At 44.3% G+C, this 20,666-nt stretch overlaps 1 protein-coding gene across 2 annotated transcripts in view; it reads right to left on the bottom strand.

The window, feature by feature from the left end:
• LDAH (lipid droplet associated hydrolase) overlaps positions 1–20,666 on the bottom strand; it is a 285,265-nt gene that overhangs the window by 242,858 nt on the left and 21,741 nt on the right. For both annotated transcript variants that reach the window (XR_014166943.1, XM_081906514.1), the window contains one exon: positions 10,523–10,692. Coding sequence is in view for 1 of the 2 variants with exons in the window: in XM_081906514.1 (XP_081762640.1) it covers positions 10,523–10,692 (170 nt within the window). In the remaining variant the exon portion in view is untranslated. The remainder of the gene's footprint in view (positions 1–10,522; positions 10,693–20,666) is intronic.

Below are 20,666 nucleotides of genomic sequence, written 5' to 3'. Positions count from 1 at the left end.
AGTGAAGTCCCTGAGGCGGTCGGGTGGTGCCTTGTTTGCCTCCTTAAGGCAATTCCTGCAGCCAAGCTTTGCTCTGCTTTCCTTTGGACCACAACAGCAAGGCTGAGAGAGGGGTCCTTTCACCTGGACAGCCCAGGACCTCCATACACGCTGCCCAGGCTTGCACCCCTGGAAGTGCACTCCATTGTCTCTCGAGACAGATGGCTGCCTAAAATGTGGAGGCAGAAAACAATATAAGCCAGTGGGAGCCCAACAATATCCAGAAGGTCCACAAGTCCCATCAAGCATAGACAATCATCAGAGATAAGAGGAGTTGAAGCCCAATATGCTTAGTGTCAAACTAGGATGTGGGGGGGTTGATATCCCCACTAAGCCCACTGGGCCATGAAACTACTGGGTGCCCTTGGGCTAGTCAGTACCTCTCAGCTTAGCTGACCGCACAGGGAAGGGGAGAACCATGTCCCCTTGAGGTTTTTGGAGAAAAAGGTGGGATATAAATGCAATAAACAAACAAAGAAGCAATTGGAGGATACCCCATCGACTATCCTGATATAAATCGAATATCCAGATAAATGAATTCCCTCTTGCCTAAGTAATATTATAACCAATGTTGTAATAATCTCATTCATCTCACTAAAACAAAACACAAAGTGGTTGTTAAACAGATTGCTTAATGAATTCTGCTTACTACTATTTATTTTACCAGTCATTTGGATTCTAATTCTTCATTTCCCCTTCAGTGTAATGTTGCACTTGGACTACTGCAGCGGAATAACAGACTTTTACTTTTATGTTCTATTTTGGTATGTTTTGCTATTTTAATGTCATGTAACTTCCTAGAAGTGTTTTAAGTGGGTTTTTAAAAAAAAATGTAGATTATTTTTTTTAAAAAAGCACCCAGATGAATCACGAGTAATATTTTATTAAAAAAAACAGAGAGGGCCAATTCCCTTCACAGAGGTGCTCCAATAGATCTTAGATATTTCTAATGTCTTTGCCCCTTTTTACTAGGCTATACAATTACTGTAAATTTTAAAACAGATATTTCCAAAAGCTGCAGTGATATTCTTTTTGCCATGTTTTTTTTTTTGCCTGAGTGAGCTGAAAAACAAAGAAGTGGTAAAGGGAATTTGCTAGATTCCAGTGAAATCAATGAGACAGAGGCTCGCTCCCAACTCATTTGGTGAACCACAATCTAATTGTTTTACAGGATGTAAAATAAGGAAAGCCTCTGATAAATTTCCTGTTTTAAGAGTTCTGCTTTAATTGGACCCTGTAGAATATCAAGACCAAACTTGATAGCCTTTAAAGATATGAGAGCAGAATAAATATATTCTGTGAGAGTAGCTTGCAGAAGAATAAAGTAATAAACCCAGTCAATAACATCTGTCTCACAATGCTAAAAGTCATCTTCAGTTATCTATAAATAAATGCTAGCTCACAGGTGGTCAATCTGCTCCAACATCTGTGACTCTTCTGGTTGATTGAACTCCACTGCCCTGGGCTGTAAAGTTAAAAAGAACCTCAAAAGCTAGAAAATGTTTTCTATCAGTTTCAAGTGGGATTTACCCACTTCAAACCTCCTTTCAGCATTCCTTTGTGTCTCAAGAACTAGCATATGTCCAAACCAAGAGTTGAATTTGTTATTGCAAATGGTGATAAAAACCTCACATAATCTTTTGCTTATTTGTCTATGGGTCAGGTCCAACCATTCAGCCCATCAGCTTCCACTTGTGCAACAGGATTCCCCCCTCCCTCTCTCCCTGCACCCCCCCCCCAATTTGGCTGGGAGCATCCAGGAAAAACCCCAGAACAGCACATCCGTGTGGGGTGGGATCATTTCATCTGGCAAGCTGAAATGCTTCAGCTGATGGAAAGTATAGAAAAACACAAAGTTCAGTTCCATCCAGTGACATAGCATGGGTTGCCAGCAGTCGGGGCAAGGCAAATATCCTCAGCACCACCCACTGATAGGCTGGAATGAAGGGGCAATAGCTTGGCGGCCTACCTGAGTGGAGAGCACAGTGGAGAGTGGGACGGGGGATTGGCCGGGGGTGGGTATCTTTCTAAAGCCCATGCAGAGGGCACCCTAGCCACTGGTCACCACCGAAATCTGCTCTTCAATTTGCTCACACGAACATCGGGAGATTTTCTATGTGAGGGGGGCAGTGTGCTACTTTTTATTGAATTATCACTACCTTTTTTTTTTCCTTTTGAAATTTTGAGCCAAAGCAACTACCACTGTGGCCCTGCCCACACTATCTTATTGAAATCTCGAGGGTAGGATACATGATAGTTACAGAATTCTTTTGTGCCTGAAGAAATTCTTCACTGAAGAATTATGTTTTTATCTTTAATGTTCTGTAATGTGTTTTTAATGTTGTATACCACCTTGGGAATCTTTTGATAAAGGGTGGTATATTATTATCAGTGGCGTAGCGTGGGGGGTGCCAGGGGTGCCGGCCGCACCGGGCGCAACTTCTGGGGGGGCGCGAGTCCAGAGGGAAGGGACAAGTTCCTTCCTCCGCCGGGCTCCCCACCGCCGCCAGCCTTGCTCCCTAGTGCGCGCGCGCCCCCCGCCGCCGCCGCTGCGGCTGCGCTCCACTCACTGCTCGCAGGAGGAGCAGCCGCTGCAGCAGCGCCGCCGCCACCACCAACGCCTGGCCGGCACGGGCAGCCTCCGCACCCCGCCGCCGCCGCCATCCCCTCGGCCCAGCCACAGGCGGTGGCTGCTTCTGCCGACTGGGGGGGAGGAGAGCTCCGAGGGGCCTCGCCGCGCCCTGCGCTCCCCAACACCCTCCGAGAGGAAGCTGGCGGGCGGGCGATGGTCTCCCGGCGGAAGGGGGCGCCGCTGGCTCCGGCTCTCAGCGCAACTCTCAGCTGCGGGGGGGGGGGTCGGGCGAGGACGGAGTACGGCTGGAAGCCCCCGGTCCAGGCCGGGGGGGAGGAGAGGCGCTCGCCAAGCCCCGATCTGCAGCGCCTCGGAGCGCGGGCTCCACCTACAGCCCAAGGAGAGGAGGGGGCGGGGAGGCGCCCGAGGGGAGGGGGCTTTGGCTGCCTCGGCCCGCGGGGGCGCCGCAAATAATAAATTTAATAAATTCCTGCTGAGCCTTAAGGGGGGGTCCTTGGCTCCTTGGCTCGCCCCCAGCCCCAGTGGCGTAGCGTGGGGGCGCAGGGGGGGCCGGCCGCAACATCGGGGGGGGCGCGCTCGCACTCGAGTGCTAAAATCCAGGGGTTAGGGGGCGCAAATTACTTGCCTTGCCCCGGGTGCTGACAACCCACGCTACGCCACTGATTATTATTATATTATGCCTCATTTATACTTACCTTAAGCTCTCATCATTTTTTAAAAAATTGGCAAGCGGAAGAGATAGAAAGCAGACTGAGATTCAGTAGCTGCTGGGACTGGATTCTCTTTTTCAAACATTTAATATGTCTTGTTTAGAAGCTAAATAATTAGCATTAATTAACACTGCTGCGTAACTGAGTTCACACTTCACTGAAACAAGTAGGTTCAATTCACACTCAAATATTACCCATTTCCCAAAATGAAAAATTATGCAAGCATCACAAGAATGGGTACATGTTTAAAATGCATTTCTGCATCTCCGCAAGGAGTGCAGTGATACAATTTTTAAAAATGAGATCATGTGTTTCTGGGAGACAGTCACGTAGGAGGGCAGGATAATCCTTTAAGCCTGGGTTATATCACAAGGCTTTAAAATGAATCAATTTAATTGATGAGAAAAGGTGACCTATGATCACATACACAGTTAACACCTTTGATGACAGACATGGGAACAGTGATACAACTGTACCTTGGTTCTCAAATGCCTTGGCTCCCAAACGCCGAAAACCTGGAAGCAAGTGTTCCGGTTTTCGAACGTTTTTTGGAAGTCGAATGTTTGTGACTATTGTTTCTGGGGTGCCTGTACCAATCAGAAGTTGGCTTTTCCAGGAGGTTTGGGAAGGGACAGAGGGCAGCCCGTCAGTCCCTTCCCCCACATCCTCGGAGAAAAGCCCCCAAGAGCCGCACACACACTCCACGCGGCTTTTTAAATGAAGCACTGAGCAGAGCCTCCCTCCTGCATTCGCTCCAGAAGAAGAAGAAGAAGAGGAGGAGAAGTTTGGATTTGATATCCCGCTTTATCACTACCCTAAGGAGTCTCAAAGCGGCTAACATTCTCCTTTTCCTTCCTCCCTCACAACAAACACTCTGTGAGGTGAGTGGGGCTGAGAGACTTCAGAGAAGTGTGACTGGCCTAAGGTCACCCAGCAGCTGCATGTGGAGGAGCGGGGATGCGAACCCAGTTCACCAGATTACGAGTCCACCGCTCTTAACCACTACACCACACTGGTAATGCATACACATTTCCCCTTACTTTTTAGGAGCGAAAAATACGGTAACTTCCTACTGGATAGGCGTGCCAACTCCCGGGACACCCCCCCTCAATATCTGCTGGAAGGGGGCCCGGGCCCCTCAATGTCGAGGAGGCTGAGCATGGTGCAGTTCAGCGGCTGGCTTCTCTTAAGTGCAAGAGAGGAAGCTACATCACTCTGCGCTCTGGGCTTGGCCTCCTCTCAACAATGCAACATTACGCATTATGTGCATGATGTCACATGTGCGCAATGTACCCCCGGCACCCACAATCTTGGACGCAAGACGGTGCCTCTGTTACGGGAATGCTTTCAAGTAATGTGTGGAAGCACGCTGAAGACATACTTCAATCCTTGGCTCCAGGCAACCAGTAATTTATGTGACGAAATCACACCCATCCTTCCTTATCTGCATTAAAGTACCGCAAAGAGAAGCCGGGATTATCCTAACAGCAGCAGCAAGAGCTTTGATGTCATGATCCGCCCACATGACAATACGCACTTGTTGGATGTCCTATTTTCACAAGGCCTTAGAGGTGTAAACCGCCTCTTCCCATATGAACCTACCCGGTCCCTGAGATCATCTTCTGAGGCCCTCCTTCGTGTGCCTCCTCCTCAAGAGGTCCGGAGGGTAGCAACACAAGAAGTGGCCTTCTCTGCAGTGCCTCCCCGTCTGTGGGATGCTCTCCCCAGGGAAGTTCGCCTGGCGCCTTCATTATCCACCTTTAGACGCCAGGCAAAAACATTCCTTTTTAACCAGGCCTCTGGTTGACCTGATCAACATCTATACCCTTTTAAAATGTGGCTCTTTGCAATATTTTGCTTATATTTTGTAATTATTATGTTAAATAAAATTATTAAAATAAAATAAAATGTGGCTCTTTTTTGGGGGGGGTATTATTGGGTTACTGCTTTTGGTGTGATTTATATGTTGTGGTCTTGTTGTGAACCGCCCTGAGACCTCCGGGTATAGGGCAATGTACAAGTTGAATAAATAATAATAATGATGGCGATGATGACGATGATGATAAACCTAGGGTTGCCATACACCTGGATTTTCCCGGATACGTCCTCTTTTTCATGGTTAAAAGTTCTGTCTGGGCGGATTTTTAAGATACAGTAAAATATCAGTTTTTTTGGTTTGGTTTTGTTGACTGGCCTGGTGGCAGCGGCAAGGGAACACAGGCAGGCAAGCAACGGTGGTGTCAGGGGCTGGAGATAACAACAGCAGCAGCGGTGGCAGGATAAAGAGGATGGAGGCCTGAGAGAGAGGGTGCAGAACTGAAAATAGGTTGGCAGGAGGAAGAGGCAGGGGCAGCAGGCGGGAGCAGCTGCTTGGACCCCGGTCACGAGGAGGAGACTGTGGTGCGTGGAGGAATATCAGTGACTGATTGAGGGGAAAGCAGGTGGGCGGGAGTGTGAATGGGTCCTTGTGTAGTGGGGGAGAGAGATGCATGAGGGTTGGCCATGGATGCTTGGAACAATTGGCGCTGCAAGGGGTGTATGGGGAAGGACGTGCAAGATGCTGGGTGTTAAAAGCGAGGGGTTGTGCAGAGAGAGGGTCCCTGGGTTTGGCTAGGAGGGTGCTGGAGAGGGTGGCCAGAGGCCCAAGGGACTGGAAAGCGGAGAGGGAGGAGGGAGGAGGAAGCGGGGCTGTGGGGCCTTTGTGTAGGGCAAGGACGATGCACAAGGAGTCGCCAGCAGCGAGAGCCAGTGTGGTGTAGTGGTTAAGAGCGGTGGACTCCTAATCTGGGGAACCGGGTTCGCGTCTCCGCTCCTCCACATGCAGCTTCTGGGTGACCTTGGGCCAGTCAGACTTCTCTGAAGTCTCTCAGCCCCACTCACCTCACAGAGTGTTTGTTGTGGGGGAGGAAGGGAAAGGAGAATGTTAGCTGCTTTGAGACTCCTTAAAGGGAGTGAAAGGCGGGATATCAAATCCAAACTCTTCTTCTTCTTCTTCAGCCAGGGGAAACAACTTCTGCTAAGGCATAGGAAGGCTTTGGTACCAACAAAAGAAGAGTGGCGGATGAAAATGATGGACGTTGCACAACAGGCAAAGATGACGGGGAAAATCTGAAACCAGCAGAATCAATTATTCCAAAAAGACGAGTAAATTTATACAATATTTGAAAGATCAGTTGTAAGCAATTAACAACACTAGTAGGGTTATATGAAGATTTGTAATGAGAATTTTTTTACCTTTCTATATTTATTTACATTTTGAGGTATTTTGTGATATTAGAATTGGAAAATATAGAAAATGCTGTGATATAAAGGTTAATTTTGAAAGCCAAAAGGTGGGAGGGAAGGAAGTTGATAGGCTCTAAAGAACCAAAGAGGTAAAGTGGATAATAATAATGTGATTATATATGTTTAAATGGAAAATTAATAAAAAATATTATTTTAAAAAGGGCTAGGAAGGCTTTGATTTTAGGGAATGAGAGAGGACCGGGGGAATCTGGAGTCGCATCGCCAGGTGAAAAGGCGGAGCTTCTGCACATTTAGCAGAAGGTGCATTTGTGGCAAAAGGAATTTCAGCTGGTATGGTTGGAGTCTGCAAGTTTGTCCTCTTTTTTGCTCTTCAAATTATGGCAACCCTGTGTAAACCTCGTTGCATGGAAGCTTCATTTGGGCATCCCCATTCCAAAGTATATAGACTGTGCAACTCTAGTGTACAAATGCCCCCCATGTAGATATGGTAAGTAAGATGAGCAGATGTCAGGGGCGTTGAAAGGGGGCAGGGACAGCTGGCGTTATCACAGTGCCCAAATAATTCAGATAGAACACTTGCATGTCACTCAGAACAAAGACAGGATTCGTCTCTGTTACCCCAACTATGCAAAGGATTGTTTTCTTCCATATCACCCACCAAAAGGCAGTTTCGGCTTTCAGCAATGTTCTATAATTCCCCCAAATTATGCTTTTTCATAGCGTATTACTTCTGGGTTTCGCCGCTTGTGCATGCGCAGACGCTCAAAATGACACCAAGCGCATGCGCAGAAGCGCCGAACGTGACCCGGGCACGCACATAAGCGCGGACACAGGTTACATTTGCTTCTAGATGCGAATGGGGCTCCGGAACGGATCCCATTCGCATCTAGAGGTACCACTGTAGTGCAATGATTAGAGAAACCTAGAGAGTGACTAAAGTAATGTTACATTCTAGTTCAGAAAATTAAAATGCAGCAGCTTAAAAAAACAAAACAAAAACAAACAAACCCACAGTGCATTTAAGACTAAACCAAAACTGGAATACTATAATAAAGGAATATAGTGAAAGCACTCACAAGCACACAAACAAATGATCCAGCTACTAAACTACACATATGAGCTGGAGCTCTACTGGGAATAAAATATTCCAGTAACAATAAGAAAAGAGACAGAAACACAAGTTTCTTATTATCACACTTCATATGTCATAAAACATAACAGCTAACTTATTTCTGGCAAAGGGACAGGACTTGCGTAGCAATTTGGCTTACAGAAATATTTTCTATTGTTGAGCACATCTTAAATGCGGCGTGTCGTAAGTTAACTTCAAGCAAACTGGGCTCTCTCAAAGTGTCCTAAACATACCTTATAGTTTCAACACACTAGCAAATCATTACTCTGCCAGCAGCATCCATGGAGCCAGGTAAAAGAGAGAGAAAAGACAACTCAACCATTCAAATATAATTGAAACCAGGTAGTACTATGTGAGCAAAATATCCTGGCCAAAGAAGCATTCTTATTTTCTAGTTTACTCCACTGCTTAATATTGAATGTAATTATTAACTTCCCCACCCCCTGAGGGTTACAAAAACAACTCTTTTGTGGAAACCTAAGCTTTCTAGTTGGACTGACCTAGGACTTGCCAATCGTATGGTCGGCAGTTCGAATCCCCGCGGCGGGGTGAGCTCCCGTCTTTCGGACCCAGCTCCTGCCCACCTAGCAGTTCGAAAGCACCCCTAAAGTGCAAGTAGATAAATAGGGACTGCTTTCTAGCAGGAAGGTAAACGGCGTTTCCGTGTGCTGCGCTGGTGCTGGCTCGCCAGAGCAGCTTCGTCACGCTGGCCACGTGACCCGGAAGTGTCTGCGGACAGCGCTGGCTCACGGCCTTTAGAGCGAGATGAGCACGCAACCCTAGAGTCGGACACGACTGGCCCGTATGGGCAGGGGTACCTTTACCTTTATCTAAGCTTTCTAGTTGGACTGACCATCATGTATTATGTATAAAATATATGATATGGTCATGATACACTGTTTTGTAGATCTGGTCAGAGCTTGGATGGGTAAGCACTGGTAATGACATGTTCACTGCCCAGGGTTCCATGTAAGCTGCTTTGAGGGTTGCCTGTTTGCCTGTTTTACATTCAAATGGTGTTTACAGGTTATACTACTACTAATTATTATTTGTACCCCGCCCAAAGGACTGGGTTGCACCAGCCATGCTGGGCAGCTCCCAAAGGAATATTAAAAACACGACAAAACATCAAACATTAAAAACTTCCCTAAACAGGGCTGCCTTCAAATATTTTCTAAAAGTCAGATAGTTGTTTATTTCCTTGACATCTGACATCCACAGGGCGGGCGCCACTACCGAGAAGGCCCTCTGCCTGGTTCCTTGTAACCTCACTTCTCACAGTGAGGAAACCGCCAGAAGGCCGTCGGAGCTGGAATTCAGTGTCTGGGATGAAGGATGGGGGTGGAGACGCTCCTTCCAGTATACTGGGCTGAGGCCATTTAGGGCTTTAAAGGTCAGCACCTACACTGTGAATTGTGCTTGGAAGCATACCAGGAGCCAATGAAGATACTTCAGGACGGATGTTATATGGTCCCAGCGGCCGCTCGCAGTCACCAGTCTAGATGCTGCATTCTTGATTAGTTGTAGTTTCCGGGTTACCTTAAAAGGTAGTCCCACGAAGAGTGCATTGCAGTAGTTCAAGTGGGAGATAACTAGGGCATGTAGCATTCTGGTGAGACATTGCTCAGGCAGCTAGAGACTCAGCTGGCATACCAAATGGAGCTGGTAGACAGCTGCCCTGGACCCAGAATTAACCTGCACTTCCATGGGCAGTTGTGTGTCCAAAATAACCCCGAGGTGTCACCTCATTCAGGGCCAGGGAACCGCCCCCCCCCGCCCACACCTGTCCCCAAGAAACAACACTTTCATCTTGTTGGGATTCAACCTCAATCCGTTATGAAATAAGGAAAATAAGTTCTGAAATAAGTAAAATAAATAAATAATAAGGGTGTTTTTTTTAAAATGCAACACAAATAAATTTTTTAAAAAGGTAGGTCCTGTTTGCAAGCTCAGTTACCACAAAAGGGTTAATCCTAACCTTTGAGTGCAACCAGAAACCATTCTTAACCTGAGGTACCACTTTAGCTAATGGGCCTTCTGGTGCTGCCGCGCCACCGCCACGCGATTTCTGTTTTCATCCCGAGGTAAAGTTCTTAACCTGAGATAATACTTCCGGGTTAGCAGAGTCTGTAACCCAAAGTGTTTGTAACCCAAGGTGTTTGTAACCCAAGGTACCACTGTATATAAATGGAATAAATAACAATAGTAATAATAATCATTTACAGGTTGTGATGTCAACTTTTTCGCATTTATACCCTACGTAATCATTAGATCGGGATGTGGGTGGCACTGTGGGTTAAACCACAGAGCCTAGGACTTGCCAATCAGAAGGCCGGCGGTTCTAATCCCCCTGATGGGGTGAGCTCCTGTTGCTCAGTCCCTGCTCCTGCCAACCTAGCAGTTTGAAAGCACGTCAAAGTGCAAGTAGATAAATAGGTACCGCTCCGGCAGGAAGGTAAACAGCATTTCTGTGCGCTGCTCTGGTTTGCCAGAAGCGGCTTAGTCATGCTGGCCACATGACCTGGAAGCTGTACGCCGGCTCCCTCGGCCAATAAAGTGAGATGAGCGCCGCAACCCCAGGGGTCCCTTTACCTTTACCTTTAATCATTAGATCATCAGACTTCTGCACTAAATATCAGTAAAAGCATTACCAAACCATCAAATAAACCAACAGGTTTCTCAGCACATCTTGAGCAAACGAAAACAGTTGCTAGAAAATTACACAGTGTGTGGAGAAGGGTCAAGGGGAGGGGAGGGGAGGGGATGGCAAGAGGTCAACATGTTCAGGCATCTCTGACATACCTCCACATCTTGTGCGCGCTTCATCATTTCAATGATTATGTGGGCACCGATGGAATGGCCAATGAGCACAAGCTTCACATCTTTTGGTACATTCTTTCGAATAAAGCTCAACTTGTGTTCTATTTGTCCACGAAGTCCAAAGCCATCATCTAGTTTATTAACATCCGTCTCTGCAAAGAACCCCAAAACATATTTCATTTCCTTTGCTTTGAAGAGGTTTAATCTCATTCATTCTAGCTTCTTACGACCATTCTTTGAAAAGACCGCCAAAACATTTCGCAACTTATTTTAAGATGACATTAGCCGTGATGAGTGATTGATTAAGGAACGAAAGGACCAAGTTCTCTTGAGAAAGGCCAACTTTATGCCATGGGATTCCATGTACAACAAGGGTGCCCTCCATCAAGAGTGGACTACAACTGCCCTCAGCGTCAGCTAGTGCGGTCAATGGTCAGGGATAAGGGTCGCCATAGTCCAAAACTTGTGGAAGGCACCATGTTGGCTACCTCTGACATACAACATTACCTAATGTTGAGAGCCAGTGTGGTGTAGTGGTTAAGAGCGATAGACTTGTAATCTGGTGAACTGTGTTTGCGTCTCCGCTCCTCCACATGCAGCTGCTGGGTGACCTTGGGCCAGTCACACTTCTTTGAAGTCTCTCAGCCCCACTCACCTCACAGAGTGTTTGTTGTGGGGGAGGAAGGGAAAGGAAAATGTTAGCCGCTTTGAGAATCCTTCAGGTAGTGATAAAGCGGGATATCAAATCCAAACTCTTCTTAAACCGTATTTTTTGCTCTATAAGACTCACTTTTTCCCTCCTAAAAAGTAAGGGTAAATGTTCACGCGTCTTATGGAGTGAATGCAGGCTGCGCAGCTATCCCAGAAGCCAGAACAGCAAGAGGGATCACTGCTTTCGCTGTGCAGCGATCCCTCTTGCTGTTCCGGCTTCTGAGATTCAGAATTTTGTTTTCTTGTTTTCCTCCTCCAAAAACTAGGTGCGTCTTGTGGTCTGGTGCGTCTTATAGAGTGAAAAATATGGTACCTAAAATTATGGCAGCTCCATGCTGTGACTTCTCCCGTACATGGAATTACATTCCATGGAAGGGCATATATAGGGCTTTAAAAGCTGACTCACGAACTCTCTCCTTGTTCCAGAGGAAAACTCTCACCCCACTTTAGCAATGTTCACAAAGGAAATACCCAGTGTGTCATAATGGATGGAATTCCAGACTAATACACGTCCTATACACATTTACCTGGAAGCAAACCTCCTTGAATTCCAATGGACTTACTTCTGAGCAAGAGTTGCCGGGGAAACCCAGCCAGATGGGTGGGGTAGAAATAAATTATTATTATTATTATTATTATTATTATTATTATTATTATTATTATTATTATTATTATTCTACTATTAAGACCCAGGTTCAGATCTCCACTATGCCATAAATGTAATATGCCACTATGTAATAAGGGCTAGCCACCCTTATGGGGGGATTGGTGGTTGTGGGGTGGGGTGGGGGGCATGGAGAAAACTGTTGAATGGTCTCTTTAAATTTGAAGGTTCATTATTGTTCCATTGTGTATTTCTTTAAAGGCCAGAGTAAATAATGTGACCTAGTTTTACAGCTGTGAAGCAGAATAGCAGGTGCTGTTAAATTGTGGTAATTAGGCTGTTGGGTATGTTATATAAAAGGGTGGCACTGTGGATTAAACCACAGAGCCTACGACTTGCTGATCAGAAGGTTGGCGGTTCGAATCCCCGCGACGGGGTGAACTCCCGTTGCTCGGTCCCTGTTCCTGCCAACCTAGCAGTTCGAAAGCACCTCAAAGTGCAAGTAGATAAATAGGTACCGCTCTGGCGGGAAGGTAAGCGGCATTTCCGTGAGCTGCTCTGGTTCGTCAGAAGTGGCTTAGTCATGCCGGCCACATGACCCGGAAGCTGTGCGCCGGCTCCCATGGCCAATAAAGCGAGATGAGCGCCGCAACCCCAGAGTCGGTCACGACTGGATCTAATGGTCAGGCGTCCCTTTACCTTTACAGTATATAAAGAGCAGCATGTAGCTCTCTCAGTACCCTGGAGAATGGGTCATGCTTATTGATATATTGTAATTTAGTGTAAAAGGAGTTTTTGTTTTTGTTATTAAAACCTAGCAAAAGTTATTTTGTGTTTCTTGAATGTGTGGTCGCTTGGCCCATGGAATCATCTCCCTTCTCTTTCCCCCCATGGGCTGTTCAGGGGATTCTCCTGGTCATCCATAGTTGATTGGGGGCACAAGAGAAGGGAGAAGCCCTGTTGTGCTACCACAACTATCTAACAGAATCGGGGCCCATGTTTGCTGTCACGAAGTCCCATCTCCTGCATCAAAGAAGCCACCCTCAACTATACCTCTGGATTTTTAAAAACAACAACAACAGTGGTATACAAAATATAACTGTTGGGTATAAAATATGTGCTTCAATGTTGTCTTCTAATGACTGATTTTCAGCTTCTTGTTTAAACCTTCAGCAAAGGAAGTGAGGTTCCTACAGAAAGAGCTCTGAGCAGGCCTATTAACGCAGCTATTAAAGCTGTTCATTGTCAGGCTCCCGAATCGTGGAGAGAAGCATTCATCTCACTTATACCGAAGACAGAAACTGAGAAACATCAAGTTAAAAACTACCGCCCTATATCACTCTTGAATGTGGATTATAAAATTTTTGCAGACGTTTTGGCAAAAAGATTTAAGAGAGTTTTGGTGGAGGAGATTCATAAGAACCAAACAGGCTTTCTCCCAGGGAGACATATGTCAGAGAATGTGAGGAACATTATAGACATTTTGGAGATGCTAGAGGTAGACATTAACAGGAAGGCAGTTCTGATCTTTGTGGATGCGGAGAAGGCCTTTGACAACATTTCTTGGAAATTTATGAAGAAGAATCTCCATGGGATGGGGGTAGGCCAAGGGTTTGAAAACGGTATAGGTGCAATATATTCTGAACAAAGAGCGAAGCTAATTGTGAACAATGTGGTAATGGATGAAATATCAATAGAGAAAGGTACACGACAGGGATGCCCTATATCCCCTTTACTGTTTATATCTGTCCTGGAGGTTTTATTAAACATGATTAGGAAGGACCAGCTGGTAAAAGGAATACAGGTCGGATCCAAACAATATAAGTTAAGGGCATTTGCAGATGACTTAGTGCTAACTTTGCAACAGCCAGAAGCTAGTACCAAAAGAGTTTTAGAATTAATGGAGATATTCGGCCAGGTCGCAGGATTTAAATTGAACAAACAGAAAACAAAGGTGCTGGAAAAAAATCTAACAAAAGAGGAGAAAGATAGGTTTCAAAGTGAAACTGGGTTGGAAATAGAAAAAAAGGTTAAGTACCTGGGGGTAAACCTGACATCAAAAAATGTGAATCTATTTAAGGATAACTATGAAAAATGCTGGACAGAAGTTAAAAAAGATCTAGACATATGGTCTAGGCTGAAACTTTCCTTGTTAGGCCGAATTGCTGTTATCAAGATGAATGTATTGCCAAGAATGTTGTTTTTATTTCAGACGTTGCAGATTCTAGACAAAATGGATTGTTTCAAGAAGTGGCAGAAAGACATATCTAAATTTGTCTGGCAGGGCAAAAAGCCCAGAATAAAATTTAAGATCTTAACTGATGCAAAAGATAGAGGGGGCTTCGCCCTGCCGGACTTAAGACTTTATTATGAATCAGCAGCTTTTTGCTGGTTGAAGCAATGGCTACTTCTTGAAGACACAGACATTCTTGATCTGGAAGGATATGACAATAGTTTTGGTTGGCATGCATATCTGTGGTATGACAAGGTAAAGGTTTACAAAAGTTTTAAAAACCATATTGTCAGGAAAGCATTGTACAATGTTTGGAATAGATATAAGGATTTACTGGAAAGTAAAACCCCTAGGTGGTTGTCACCAATGGAAGCGAAAGCAGTGAAAAAAATTAATATGGACTCAAATTGGCCTAAGTATTGTGAAATTTTAGAACATGATGGCGAAAAACTGAAGTTACAAAGTTTTGAGAAGCTAAAGCATAAAGTTCGAGATTGGTTACACTACCGTCAGATAAATGAGATGTTTAAGCAGGACAGGAAACTTGGTTTTCAGAAGGAGAGGTCAAAGTTAGAAACAGAACTGCTAGAATCCAATACTAAAAATCTATCTAAAATGTATAACTTGCTGCTGAAATGGAACACACAGGATGAAACAGTGAAATCAGCTATGATTAAATGGGCACAGGATGTTGGTCATGACATTATGTTTGACGACTGGGAACAGTTATGGACCACCGGTGTTAAATTTACGGCATGTAATGCCCTGAAAGAGAATATAATGAAAATGATCTATAGGTGGTACATGACCCCAGTCAAACTTGCAAAGATCTATCATTTGCCCAATAACAAATGCTGGAAATGTAATGAGGCTGAAGGTACTTTTTACCATCTTTGGTGGACCTGCCCAAAGATTAAGGCCTACTGGGAAATGATCTATAATGAAATTAAAAAAGTCCTTAAGTGGACATTTGTTAAGAAACCGGAGGCTTTTCTCTTGGGCATGGTCGGCCAACTGGTATCAAAGAAGGATAAGACATTCTTTATGTATGCAACCACAGCAGCAAGAATCCTGTTGGCAAAGTATTGGAAGATGCAGGAATTACCTACTCTGGAAGAATGGCAATCGAAGGTGATGGAATATATGGGACTGGCAGAGATGACCGGCAGAATCCGTGACCAGAGGAAAGAGACAGTGGAAGAGGACTGGGGGAAATTTAAAATATATCTAAAAAACTACTGTAAAATTGTGGACTGATAAGATGTTAAGGGGTAGGAAACAAAGAATTACAGCTGTAAATCTTAAACTTTAAGAAAATTCAAAAGGGACTTGACTAAAGACTGATCGATGAGTTGCTCGAAAAAATGGTAAAACAAGGATGTGGCGAAGGGAAGGCATGGGGAAGTCAATTTTTGTTGTTTGTTTTGAATGTTTATGTTTGTTTTGTTTGTCCTTTTATGTGTAAAAACCAATAAAAATATTTAAAAATAAAATAAAAATAAAGCTGTTCATTGTCACACCGCGGCGGTATTTATGTCTTGTTAAAGGAATACTGGCAAAGTGGATAAGGGCACGGAGAAAAAGAAGTATAAGAATGCACACACCCGCCGCAAAATGAGAAGCAACATTTTCATCTACAAGGCTTTAAACAGGTAATGGGAAATGATAAGGTTAGTTCTGGGCCTAAGGCTGAAACATTGTTTTCAAACTAATGTCTGTTTTTTAGTCCAAGTTGCTTCATTTTTAAAAAAAATGTATTCCATAGCCTTCTCATGCACACGAATTCGCTGACCACCTAATTCCCAAACTTGGGCTTCCAGCTGTTTTTGGACTACGACTCCCATCATCCCTTGCTAGTAGGATCAGTGGTCAGGGGTGATGGGAACTGTAGTCCCAAAACAGCTGGAGACCCAAGTTTGGGAATCCCTGATCATTTATCCCATTCAAAGTATACGTGCAGTATGGAACATGATACATAAGATCCATTGAGTCACGGAAGATAACAATTTCCGTCCATGCTTTAATGATGGCAAATCTCATCCATCCTCTTTTGCCTCATCAACCCAGCAATATCATTTAGCTGAATGATACATGGTTCAGCCATACAATCAGATATTTAGGTAAAAAAGGAGTTTTAAGCTGCAGCCCCATGCAATAATTTTTGCTAGCTATTTCCCCCAAATTGCAGTTGTGTATACCGCTTTTATGGAGATTCGCCTTTTACACATTCTGCATCACAGAATTCGGAGAATAATAATAATAATAATAATAATAATAATAATAATAATAATAATAATTTATTATTTGTATTCCGCCCATCTGGCTGGGTTTCCCCAGCCACTCTGGGCGGCTTCCATAGAAACCAAAAATACACTAAAATATCACAGCGTGAAATTCAAAGGAGAGCTGCCTTTTGGTTTGTGTCTTGGTTCAGGAACTGCACCTTTGATGAGTTCATATTTAGATGCAAACTGTCCCTAGTCGGGAGGCAAGCAGATTCTGGACTAGGCATTCCATCTGTTTTGGAATGGGCAGCACTCCCCTTGAAGAATCAGGCTGTATTTAACTAACCATTGTTTCAATTATTGAATGTTGATTAATTTCTATCTATCATCATGGGGCAGTTGGTTGGGGACGAGGACAGAATTTTCAGTCAACTTTTAAAAATCCCTATAGATATCTGCGGGCAAGGTATGAAAGCACTGTGTTTTAGATTAACCCTGAGACCTTATAAAAGCCTCCCCACCCTTGGGAAATGTTCCTGTGACTTCCAATATAAACACCCACTTCATTAGTGTTTATTGGGGTAATTACTTTTGGTAAAAGTATCCTCTACAAATAAACGAACATGTGCTCAGGATTCTCAAACAGGGTGCTAAGAGAATTGTTTACTGCTGAAGGCAGACCTTAAGTTTACCAACCTCTGTTATCGACAATAAACTTCAGTTTGCGATATTGGTGACAACTGTTCAGCACCAATAGCTAACTTATACAGGGAGATTCGAAATTGATAGTACTCCTTTGGATTAATATAGACAGATTTCTTTGTGTGCTCAAAGGACTTGGATTAACTCAGCATTCCATACAATGATAGATAGTAGCTCATATTATTATATATTATCACTGTATTATAATTATTCGCCGAAGAATTGATGCTTTTGAATTATGGTGCTGGAGGAGACTCTTGAGAGTCCCGTGGACTGCAAGAAGATCAAACCTATCCATTCTGAAGGAAATCAGCCCTGAGTGCTCACTGGAAGGACAGATCCTGAAGCTGAGGCTCCAATACTTTGGCCACCTCATGAGAAGAGAAGACTCCCTGGAAAAGACCCTGATGTTGGGAGAGATGGAGGGCACAAGGAGAAGGGGACGATAGAGGATGAGATGGTTGGATAGTGATTTCGAAGCTACCAACATGAGTTTGACCAAACTGCGGGAGGCAGTGGAAGATAGGAGTGCCTGGCGTGCTTTGGTCCATGGGGTCACGAAGAGTCGGACACGACTAAACGACTAAACAACAACCTTATAATTATTTCAATTTTTAATAGCTCCGCATGAGGCATGCAGAAACAAAGTACATTGTGATTATCTAGGTTACCCAATTAGCTCATGGCTGAAATTTGAACAGAGGAGGTCTGGATCTCAGTACATGCGCTACATACCAGGCTCTGACAAATCAAACGATAAGGCTTGTGCAAGTACTTAGGCAAACAAACCAAGAGCTAAGGCAACATTACAATGTGGCTGTTTACAATGGTTCCCTTGCGAAAGCAGCCTCAGGATGAGATGATCAGCACAGAATGAGCAGGAGAGGAACCTGTGATTTAACCCTGTTACCAGCATTCATCTCAACTTCTCTCCATCAAATGCTCCATCTCACCCTTGGCATGCAACTGTGAGCAGGGGAGAAAGTGTTTCAAAGGAAAATGGGACTGTGAGGTAAAGTGTCAAGCACCCTCCCCCCTCCCTTTCAACTGCAAATCGCTGCTCCTCATAAAGTGCTTTGTGAAACAGCCATGAGGTCCAGCTACACAGCCATATTCTCACATTGGCTGACACTCAAAGGCTCCTCGTCGGGCAAGTCAGCTCATTCCTATTTTTATTACGATTACAAGCAAGATGGTGGGGGGTAGAAAGAGAAACAATTTTAAAATTGAGCTAATCGTAAAGGTAAAGGTAAAGGGACCCCTGACCATTAGGTCCAGTCGTGACTGACTCTGGAGTTGCAGCGCTCATCTCATCTCACTTTACTTGCCAAGCTTCCGGGTCATGTGGCCAGCATGACTAAGCCGCTTCTGGCAAACCAGAGCAACCGCACGGAAATGCCATTTACCTTCCTGCCGAAGCGGTACCTATTTATCTCCTTGCACTTTGACGTGCTTTCAAACTGCTAGGTTGGCAGGAGCAGGGACTGAGCAACGGGAGCTCACCCCGTCGCGGGGATTTGAACTGCCAATCTTCTGATCGGCAAGCCCTAGGCTCTGTGGTTTAGACCACAGCACCCATGCTACATAAGCAGTAACAAATGCTGAGAGGTTAAAAAGAAACAGCTCAGGTGAGTGCAGGTTCAACCACAAACAGCTTCCAAAGAAGATTAGACACCTCTCTTGTAATGTTGACCAAACTATTCTTACTTATGTCCTTTCTGTCGGCCTTCTGCCCTCAAAATCTCGTACATCTTTTTCAAAAGGCTCCAAGCCAATAATAAAATAATATATTGTCCAGACAGGGCTTTTTTCCCCCAGCCGGAACTCACCAGAACCAGGAGTGCCATGTTGGCCCTGCAACCATGAGAGCACAGGGTTGTGGGTGCCATGCGGTGTGCATAGCCCTGGCACCAAAATTTGTGGGTACCTGGCCCCTTCATGGGGAATTTTGTGGGTGCCTGGGCACCCAGGGCCCCAGGACCAGCACCTATGACCAGAACTCAGTTCTGGCAGCTCTCAGGTGGGCACTATTGCCATTATAAGGGAACCTCTTTTCTATAAAAATAGCACTGTGTCCAGATCAGATTAACTCTTACTAGTTTAGTGATGTTACTCCCATAGACGGTTGTCTTCACCATTGCAGCATGGGAAGAAGAACAATATGCTAAGGAAAAACCTTCCTGAGTAACCACATCAAGGCAATAAATCTGTTACCCCAGATTATTATTATTTTTAAATATGTTAATCGTACTTCCTTTGTATCATTTATCTGCACAGAAAGCAGATAAGCACAGGAATTACATACTAAGGACCTGGTCTAGCAAGTTGGGAGCAGCCACCAGAGAGTGAAATTAACAATAATTAAAAAAACAAGCCACACAGCTAAGATGCAATTATATGTCATTTCTCAATCTTAGTGCCTCCACTTGAAAAGAATAATTCTCATTTGGTATCTCATTACATAGGTACCTTGCCAGATGAGTTATTTAAACCAGCTGGATGAGAGAGAAAAAAGAAAATAAATTATCTTCTAGCTTCAGCTCCTGAATCTGACTTTGGTATTCAAGGTTCAGTAGGAATTCAGTTTATTTATTATCCTATGTAATTCCTTTAGGAACCATCCAGTGTTCTTGCTCTTTCTCTCTCTCCCGGCTCCCCCTCACCCCCTGGCTAGACTAACATAAGCATGCCCCTGTTTTAGCAAAGAATTTGTATCTTGGGTATCCAACGATATTGTTTATTATTCAGATGTGTAATATATTATTTCATGAGCAATTATCTCCAACATATATACCTATCTACACCCACACCCACAGTGTGTGTGGGGGGGGGGGTCATTCTCACCCTGCCCCTAAGAAATCTTGTTAGAATAGAGGAAATGCAATATGAAACAAGGCATAAAGTTGTATTCCAAGGTAACAGATAAATGCATAAGTGTGAGGATGGAGTTTTACCAACTATTTCAACTCCACAACACCAGCTGAAATGGTCACAAATATCACGATACCCACAAATTACTTTAAGAGGGAACTTAAAGACCATTATTATTATTATTATTATTATTATTATTATTATTATTATTATTACTATTCCAGCTTTTCCCCTGATAGGGACTCAAGGTGGCTTATGGATAAAAACAGAAACAGCTGAAAACCTAGAAGGAAACAATAATTTAAAAACAATAAAGCATGGATACAATTAAAACTATACAGAGAGAGACTTTTAAAAACACACACACAATAACAATAAAAACAGCACGGCACTAGTCTTTTCATTAAAAGTTGCCCATTCCCACAAGTCTGTTGGAAAAACAAGGTTTTCACCTGCCAGAGGAGGGACAACAAGGAGGGAGCCAGTCTAGTTTCTCTGGGGAGAGAATTCCATTATCTGAGAGCAGCCACTGAGGAAGCCTTGCAGCACCTCCTGCCATTGTCTGAAGCAAACGTGATCAACTTTGTGCTGCCATCTTGCTTTTTGATTGTTGCTTTTTACCCACTACAAAAGCAAATGGATAGCACAAACAGGTAACCAGATTACGGCCCTTAATTTTGGGAACCAAAGTTTATTAACTCAGGAATTAGCAAATTATATAGTCCAGGCTTGTCCAACTTCCAAGAGACCACGATCTACTCCCACTATAACAAAATTGAC

This window comes from Podarcis melisellensis (genome assembly GCF_964234715.1).
Source record: "Podarcis melisellensis genome assembly, chromosome: 3".
Lineage (NCBI taxonomy): Eukaryota > Metazoa > Chordata > Lepidosauria > Squamata > Lacertidae > Podarcis > Podarcis melisellensis.
This window is presented reverse-complemented; position numbering and strand designations above follow the sequence as displayed.